The following is a 9,606-nucleotide window of genomic DNA, read 5'->3' on the forward strand; positions in this document are numbered from 1 at the left end:
GCGATCAGAAGCAAGATTTGTGGAGGGAAGAGACTCCCCCAAACACTGGTTGGTAGAATTTGGGAATATTTATTATTAACCCGCAATGTGTTGAGCTTTATGGTTTTTGTTTTATTTTTTCTTTTTGTGATAGTTTCACTATGCTGTCTCTGAGAAACAATCACACATAAAAGCCTTCCCTTAACTGGGCTTGACATTCTGCTCTGGTTATGCGGTGAGGTGTTTGGACATGAGCAGGATGCCGCCAACCTTGGCCAGCACCTTTGTGAAGGCATTGGAGTTCATGAGACTCAGCCGTCCTTCGCTTCCGTTAGGAGGATTAAGGTGGTTTCCAGAACCCATCAGCATCAGAGCACACCTACAGAAAGAACCCATCCATCCAGAGAGGGAGCTAAAGAGCAGTAGTTTGAGTTAGATGTCCATTTCTCTCCATCTTCTTCATACCTGAGCCTGGAAGGCTCTCCGCTCCTCACCCCCGCCCCACCCTGTTTGAGAATGAGGTACCACACCAGGTGAAGAGGGACATGGAACACTTTTTAATGTCAAGTCAGAGACAACCCCCCTCCCCTAGCCCTCAATCCCACTTTCCCTCATCACATCCAGGACCCCTCCCCGAGGCCTCTCCGGTTCCCAGACTTCAGAGGAAAAAAAGGTTATCTAAAAACTGCATTTTCTTCTCGTTCATACACACGCACACAAAAGTGGTAAATTAAATAAAATGAACCAAGAGGGTTCAATTCTCCAGTAGTAACAAAGGCATCAGAGATTTCCCACAATGGGCTAAAGCAAGTGGTTACTGACTGTGTGGTTGGTTCAGTTGCTTGCTGTTGGTTCACACCCCGAGGCAGGACGGAGAAGCCAGGCCTCCCGTCATGGCCTGAACCTCCAAGAGCCACACTTGGAAAAGATGCTGCGCCTGGTATTAGTGATTTGTTTTGTTTTTGTTTTCATTTTCTCTTTTCACTTTTTATAAATGTCTCTGATGTGTAAATAACCCAAGAAAATAAAAAGGCAGGAGCTGATCACACAATTACCAGTAAACTCTATCATCTTTTAGAAGATCAACACACAGCTAACGCCATATACAGCATGCAGTAATGTCTGAGAAAGGACCCTGCTGAGAAATAAAATGGCTAGAACTCTAACAAAAAAAATATATGTATATATATACTGTATAATATATGTCATCAAAAGAAGCATAGCCAACAAACTCAAGATACAGTGCGAATCACCCTTCCATTTCTAAACAGCATGTAGAAGCATAGTATTGTCTGCATTAAATGCCAGAATAAGGAGAAATCTGTAGCGCTGGTGGAAATGTTGGTTAAATCATATGTGGTTGCTTTTTTTTTTTTTGGTGGATTTGACATATCCTCACCAGGTGGTTAATACCTGGTGTGTGGTCCACCAGTTGTAAACCTAGTTAAGAAGTACACTATTTTTAATGTTTAACAAACATACTTCTCTTCACCTTTCATTTGTGTATTTTTTTTAGTCTTGTCTTGTTTTTGCACTAAATTCTAGACTCATATCAGAAAATATAATTAATAAAATTAATAATGAACCAGAATCCCTTATTATCCATTATGTCCATGTAGTAAAATGAAAACAAACAAACAAACAAAAAGTTTAACAATATTTTTTTTTTGTGACTGTTGATTGTGGGGTTGTTGTAGCTGTCAGGCTGTCTTGTTTAGTTTCCTTTTTATTATTTTTCTTTAATTTTGCATTTTGTAACACACACAACAGTGGCACAGTCTATTAATGGGGCCACAGTGGCACTTCTGGGCCCACACGACTCGCTCTGTGTTCGTCTCTATGGAATTGGGGATGGCCGACTCCAGAATTTTCCTTGCTGGGGGTACGTCAGTGGGCAGAGTGGCTAAGCTCTGACCACCCTGGTAACAAACAGGTCATGTTGCAGCTGTGGGTGGGTCCAGAGCCGGGTGTGCATTCTTTCCATTTGGGCAAAGGAAGAAAACTCAGCTGTGCCTACTGATCTGCAAGACCTGCAAGGCGATTTTCAATTTCCCTTTGAAACGTGTTTTCCCAAAGTATTCTTTGTTCCCCTCCCTCGAATGTGTGTCCCATTAGGCTCTGTTTCTCGGAATTTCACTTGATTAGATCTCATAAGAAACGGGAATGCTCTTGTTGCTGTCGGAGTTGCTGTTGCTATTGGATCGGTGGTGGTGGTGGCGGCAGCTTCTCCCCAGCAGGGGAAGTGGCACTCACATCAAAACTTGAGGAGTAGGTGCAATACCAGAAGAGGTAGCAGCCAGATGCAGCCTGCCCTCCTTGATGTCCCATTGTTCACTTCGCTGACTGCGCCCGGGCCTGTGGAGAGAACACATTCGTCATGGCCCACCTGGTTTAAAACGGAACATCCGTCACCATATGTGCTTTCATTAGGCCTTGCCTCTGATGAGACGTCCCTGTAACTGGGACATTTGATGTTCAAGCACTATGTGTGTGTGTGTGTGTGTGTGTTGGGAGGGGGGAGAAAGGCTGCATTAGAAGTAACCTTCTATAGCTTCAATGCCATGGATGCACACTATATAACAGGGAGTCTTCCTTTGCAAAGAGAGAACATGCGGCTCAGGTTAAAGTGCGCTTGGTGGCCACTACTCCTCTCTCATGTTGTAATGTGCTAAGGCCATGACTTGGGGTCAAGTTCAAGAAGGTGGCACATTATTTAATATTCTACATGGAGTCAAGGAAGTGAAACCCTTGTATTGTCTGCATCATCTGACCACTTCTGAGTAGCATCTGCCTTAACCATTCACATAGCCCTCCAGCTGTTCAACATGTTGTGTAGGGAAGGACATGTTGGACACAGCAATCTGTCTCCCTGCTGCTGCTGCATTGGACTCAGTGCCTGTTCTGTCAATCACTCTATCACAGGGCTGAACACTGGGCTTCTGCTTAGAGCACATGGTCTCTTCCCTATTTGGACAAGGTAACAGCAGACCTATCTCAACTACATGGCCTGAAAGGCCAAAACCAACCCACTGCAAGTTTAAGTGGGATCAGTGGCCTTCTGCTGTGAACATGGAAGTGAGAGAAGGCATATGTGGACATTGGGATGCAGAGCCCACCGCCATGCATGTTTGCAGGTGGGAGATGTACAGCCACTTTCCTGAGAGGGACAGATCCACCTGGCCTGCAGGCCGATACTCTTGGAGATGGGAACAAATGTTGGAGGCAAGAAAACTGTGGGGTGCATGAAGTTTCCAAGCAGTTTCCCTCTCACTTGAAACATAAGCTTTCTAGCCAAGGATGCCCATGGGCCATGGCCCATGCCAATGGGATCATGATTCATGAACAGTACACACAAGGGTGGAGACCCAAATGAGTTAGGTACCTACTGCAGTAGAGTACCTTCTCAGACTGCTTTGTTGCATTGAATTTAATGGAGGTCTTTAAAGCTGGTATCCTCACTACGGCCATGTCCCCACTGGGGCCAAGAAACAAAACCAAAACTTGCTTGCTTGACTTGGATGCTAAGCATCAGCGATACTTCTTGCTAATGCAGGTCAGCATCGAACCAGGCTCTCTTATTTCATATGGGATGATTCCATCACATCCTAGAAGCCCTGGCCTGGGACCACTGCCCATATAATTTTATTTTTGAGACCTTTAGGACAAAACACTGATTCTAGAGCAGTGGCTAAATAGATGGTCATGAATTGGAATGTACCAGGTCTTCCAATCTCTTGTATCTGTGATGCCTGGTTCCCAATATTCCCAAGGCCAGGTAGTGAAAGCTCTCATGATAAGAAGCACAAAAGACAGGTATTCTGTTCTGCACTGGCTGGAAAGTGAACTCCTGGGCAACACAAAACTAAAGGCATCTGCCATGGAATGTCTTTCTTCTTCCAGTACATGGTGGGATACAGGTGACAAAGGAGCATTCCTATTATGCTCCAGTGACTTATACTTCAATTTCAGAAATGCTTGTTGTTTACCAATGATCACTAATTGGCTCTGTCTTGTAAAATCTAACTGCTATGCTTCTATGTAAACCACTACCAGGAATCCATATTCAACCACTGTGTTATCTATACAGCATTCTTTGAAACCCCAAGAGAGAAATCACTTCCCATGCCTTCTAGGGTGAGGTTGTCTTTTCTCTCTAGTGAGGAAGCCCTGTTCCTCTTGGGCCAATCCAAGATCCTTAACATCAAGACCCTTGCTCATCACTATGGGTGACTCCAAGCCACAAACATTGTTTCTGTCTGAAGCCAGCAGGCCAGTAGGCCTTTGTGCAGCCAGGTTCTGAGTTTAAGCTGGGCAGGCCTCATGGCTGCATTCCATCTTTCCCCGTGCAATTCATGGCGATTCTAAGTGTGTTCTATGTACCTGGCACACCATGCTGCTGGCCAGGCACACATCTGTTGGTGCACAGCTTTCTCTTGCATGTCTTTTGTTCTCCTGAACACTTATACACACAGCTTTGCAGCCCACTCCCCCATTCACCTCAGCACATTCCCACTCTCACTCCCAGCCCTGGCCATGGGTCAGAAGATACCCTGTGGCAAAGGGAAAGGGAAAAAATGCCAGGTCTCTGAATTTAGTGGCTCTGGACTTCTCACCCGCATTCTCTCCTTTCGGGGCCGCCCAGCTAGTGGGAGTCTCCAGGGAGGAAAGTGGAGAATGAATACCACAAGCCAGGCAGACAGCTAGCAGGAGCCTGGTTTCCTTACCATGTAAGAAAGTCAGGAAACCATGTTTACAGCCAGGCCTCTACAGAGCCGCAAGGGAGGGGCTGCAAGTGGGCAAGACATCCCCAAGATACCACACAATGGCTGATGCCTCTGCAGGTGTGCTCTCTGCACACCGTGTTCTCGCTTCTTTGCTAAGCCCCTCAGAGTTCCTTTGTGGGTCTGCTGCCTGCTGGGAAGCACCACAGAGAGCCAGCAGAGAGGGGTCCTGACCTGTCGTGTCAAAAAACTCTTACCATAGAAGAAAGGAAAAGGCCTCCAAGTGTGCCATAGCCTCCTCCTCTTGCTTGCATTGTTTCCTCGCCCAAGTGCACAGGGCCTCTCTGCTGCTCTCCTGTCCCAGGCCCACGGGGGACTGTCACTCATGGTGTGGGGCCACATTCAGCCTGCCTCCTCCTCTTCCACATGCTTCTCCCCTCACCACCCCATCCTTCTCTTGGGCATGTCTAAAAAATATGACCTGGACAAAACTGGTCACAAGGAGAAGGAAATAGGTGTAGACCCTGGAGAAGCATCGAGATGAGGTTGTCAATCATCCTCCCAAAGAAGACAGTTGCATCAGCAATCCTCCAACTTCCATAGAAATTCACAAACTGAGTCTTGCCACCTGTGGCATCAATCCATTCAGTTTATTCTTTATGCTAATTCCAGAGCAGTGTTTCTGTGATTCCATATTCATCATGACACTAATCTATGTGATTCCTGCAGCCTTAACGAAACTTCCCAACTGAATGGTAGAGCACACCCTACATTTCAGTCTACTTGCTATCTGCCTCCTGAGCCTCTTTTCCTTGTTCCTTTGTTTCTCCCTGCCCCCCAACTCCCCACTCCATGCAACACAAGCACACAGACAACTACACATATTTGTGCTCATGTTAGCAAGTGTGTGTGAACCACATTCTCTTTCCTTTCTATCCTCACATCCTTTCTACCCATAAGCCTGAGGTGCTCTCCAACCAAATCACTGCCACTCATTGTTCCAGATTCTGTTCTGGTCCCTAGTTGCCTCCTCCATGCAGACTTCCTTGATTTACTCCTGTTTTGCTTCCAAGGCACCACTATTAACAAACATACCATCTGTGTTATAATTCTCTTTATTTGCCTAACATGGATTTCCTCTTCTGTGTTATAAAGCTCCTTAAGGGTCAGGTCTGTGTCTAACTTGGCCCATGGCCAGTAGTTAACAAATGTTTGTTGAAAGAAGGAAGAAACCAGAACATTTTGATGCATGCTGATGTGTTCATGTTTACTTTGTCTCTGTGTTTTCCTTTCTCTTATAATTCTACTGAGAGAAAAAAGGCAAAAGGCCAACCGAACCAAAATAAAACAAAAAAACTCCCTACCTTCTTTTCTATCTCAATTTATCTCTTCCAAACATCCTTTCCCTCTTTTTCTAACTATTTCCAATAAAAGTCATTGGAAGTTCCTGTGGTTGAGGAAAAGTATACATAGAAATAAAACCATATTAATTAGGATTTCAGGAAGAATTCTTGCAGTTGGAAAGGTGTCCCACCCCCTTAAAAGCCCTCAGGTATGAAATGAGGGTTATTCTCTTGTGCTTTCATATGTGGACACTTAACTGCAGAGAGCTTAACTCCCTTGACTTCTGTCTCCAAATACAATTTTCTTTCCACCAACTTGGGGCTGCCACTTTGTGTAACTTGCACACCTTCCAAGAATGAAAAAGGAGAGAAAATGAGGCCATGGACCTGCCCCACCTTGGTACTGGGTAAGGTGGGACCACACAGGCTTCCCCACCCTCGTCAGCACATTAAAGAATTCCATGGAGTACAAGCATAGAGTCAGACAGACATGAGTTTGAATCCCAACCTTCCCTCCCACACACACACACACACACAAATAAAATAAAAAATGAATTCCATGGAATGAGAATGTTTTGTCCAGGCAGGTATGGATCACAGCATCCTGGAGCAGGGCCCTCTCAGAGCCTGTGCTGGCCAGAGCAGCAACTCAGCCCATCAGCCTGGTAACATGGGCCACACAGATGAGGCCTCTGTTCATCGTCCAGCCATGCCTCCATTCTGCCTCAGATGTCTTTATTGCTTTTATCTCATTAGAGAGCTGTGAAGGCCTAAAGAGACTAATCACCAGGACAGTTAGGGTCCCAAAGCACTGTGATGAGTGTCAATTTAACCATCAAAGACATCTAGTGGGAAGGAAAGCCTCAAATAAGACCCGTTTTATTTGTAGCCAAGTGACTCAGTGAAGAGCCTCCCCTCCCTTCCAGTTTCCCCTCCCTCCCCCCACTTCCCTTTCCAGCTCCAAGTTAGAAAGAGACAAAGAGAGAAAAGGGTAAGTAAAAGGTAGCATGCAAGGCCAAGATCTAAGAAGATCACTGCATTAGAGCATCTGCGCGTGAGGAGAGGCCAGCCTAGAATGGAGCAGCCAAGACATGGAGCTATTCTGGGCCCTGGCAGGTGCTCATTAGTGCTGCCAGAAAACAGTAGTTAGAGGTCTGCAAGTGGAAGCTACCCAGGGTGAATGCATGTCCTTAGAGACAGGTTAATCTAGATTGGCACAGACAAGGCCCAAGGTCAGAGAGGGCTCCCACTGGGCTGCTTGTGGGGTTAGCTCAGAAGAGAAGGCATCTTGGAAGGAAGTGAAGAGTTTTGGATATCCATCCCCACCCAGGCAGCAAGCAGCTGCCTGGAAATAAATATACCAACCTTTCCAAGGGGTCAGAGCTGTAGTTTTCACTTCTAAAAGAAATTAAAAACAAGCCACTGTTAAGATAGAAAACAGTCAGAATCACTTGCTTTGTCCTTTGATGGTTCTGAGGAAGAGCTGGCTCTCCCAGCCCAGGCCCTTCCCCAGAAATTCTGCACTTGCCTCTTGCTGTCTTGACCAGAGCCTGGCTCTTGTGTGTGCACCTCTCTAGTTTGCTGGGAAGTCAGTCGCCATAAGGTTGAGTGTGTGAGGGGGCGGGGAGGGCGGGGATGGGGAAGAATATAACTGATGGTTAGATTGAATCATTGATCCAAAGAGAGCCAACGCATCCATCTGATCATAGAAGGGAGCTTGGTACACGTTGGAGCCTGAGGCCCCAAGCCAATAAATGCTTCTTTGTACAACAATTTTCTTTCTTTGGCCACTGGACTATCCCTTAATTAGTTAAAATCTGTAGGCCTCAAGTATAAAATTGGCTGATACAAATGGATTATACCACAGCCATCTGAATATAGGTGCCCAAGGTACACTTGAGTTGTAAAACTTTGGCACTTATCTGTGCATTTTACAAAAACTGTGCCAGAGGAGCCCAGACCTGTGATATCTGACTTCCCTTGATGAGTCAGACTATAGCAGGCTGGTCCACAGGGACAACCTCAGGCAATAAGACCCACACCTATGCTGCTACACTTACACTTGCTAAGTAAGACCTGCCTGTGGAAATTTACTGGGATGTCAACTCTTCTTTGATGATTAGACCACAAAAGACCCACATTTCACCACCTTCAAGTCTTCAGAACAATCCACAGAGACTTTCCTGCTAATAGCAGATGTCCCAAGTAGTCAGAAAGTGGTCCAATCTCAAATATTTTACTTCCCTCCTTAACTAGTTGTTTGTAATTGTTCAATCTGAATGTAAAGAGGATGTAAAATCCTTTCACAATGTGAATATAGATCAGTGATTTACACTTTAAGAATCTCATAATTTTATTTACCAGTTATAACTCAATAAAGCTGACAACAAAAAGTGTATTAAATTCTTTCCATCAAAGTGATACCACTCTCTGTGCAAAGGTCCTTGCATATAGAAGGAAAGGTAACCTGGATATAACTCAACCTAAACTCAGCTAATATCAGACGACCAAAATCAGATGACTAGATATGTATGCATTCAAGCTATCTATTCTTTAAGGGTGCCTGAGATATGATATCCCACTTGAACTAAGTGGACATTGGCAATCCTGGGAAGCCACTCTGAAAAAAGTGTAAGGGGTGATCCATGATCAGAGATCAAAGGTGTGATTCATAGAAGATCTGATGTCACATCAAGATGCTAAAGAAAAGCCAGGAGTACTCATGCCATGTTTTCCGTGCATTTAGCAAGGGCAGTCCCTTGGAGTGACTGGGCCTAGAGACCTACCCCAAAGCTAAGGTGGGGCTGTTTTCCCAAAGTGTCTCACTCACGTGTCACCGACTAGAGTCTCTCTGTACCAAGAAGGATGACTAGCAGGACAGAAGAAGGACTCAGGGAGGAAAAAGTAGTAAGAGGCCTTCACCCCCAAACCACAACCAGTACAGATGTAGGGTACATTTGAGGGAGGGCTGCCATAGACTTATGGGGTGCTTGTTTAGACTCTGCTGGAAGAAGAACACAGGGAAGGGTTCTACTTGGTAGTTTGGCTTGTCAGGAAATCAGGTAAATGAACTAAAAGTCTAAGTTTCGACAGGGCTCTAGATACCGTTGTGATTTCCTGTAAGGTAAAGGCATCTGCAAACAACTTCAGCTCAATTTTTACCATCCAGCTACTCTTTCCCCTAAACCTCCAACACACACTACCTGATGGAAGGTCAACACTCTTCAGTGTCCACCCTGGTAAAGGACTATTTGACACTCATCCCTGACCTTAGCTAGAATGTATCCTTTCGGTTTCCAGGAAGCAATGCTTCAAATTGTCTAGTTAACTGGAATGTCCTTCTGTCCACATTACATCTCATGACAGTGAGGGGGCAATGTTGCCAAGATATTGTCTGTATTTACCCAATGCTGTACCCCATCCCAGTCCAAGAAGAGATGCAGAAATGCTAACATGCTTTCCAGATCATGCTCAACATGCTATCACTGGTATGCTGGTTTGAAGAAGTGCGAGCCTTGCTTGAGCCTCCAAGGTGAGTACTAGCCACTCATAACCTCATGTTT

General features: G+C 45.3%; 1 protein-coding gene across 5 annotated transcripts in view; it reads right to left on the bottom strand.

Moving 5' to 3' along the window:
* Positions 1 to 513: 513 nt before the first annotated feature.
* NTM (neurotrimin) overlaps positions 514 to 9,606 on the bottom strand; it is a 938,616-nt gene continuing 929,523 nt past the window's right edge. For 2 of the 5 annotated variants that reach the window (XM_029956913.1, XM_029956914.1), the window contains 3 exons: positions 7,409 to 7,441; positions 6,301 to 6,390; positions 514 to 2,334 (listed from right to left, as the gene is read on the bottom strand). In XM_029956913.1, coding sequence (XP_029812773.1) covers positions 2,234 to 2,334; positions 6,301 to 6,390; positions 7,409 to 7,441 — 224 coding nt within the window. In that variant the 3' untranslated portion in view covers positions 514 to 2,233. The remainder of the gene's footprint in view (positions 2,335 to 6,300; positions 6,391 to 7,408; positions 7,442 to 9,606) is intronic. The other 3 variants (XM_029956916.1, XM_029956915.1, XM_029956917.1) reach the window with 2 other exon arrangements.

Source organism: Suricata suricatta, chromosome 11 (genome assembly GCF_006229205.1).
Source record: "Suricata suricatta isolate VVHF042 chromosome 11, meerkat_22Aug2017_6uvM2_HiC, whole genome shotgun sequence".
Taxonomy (NCBI): Eukaryota; Metazoa; Chordata; class Mammalia; order Carnivora; family Herpestidae; genus Suricata; species Suricata suricatta.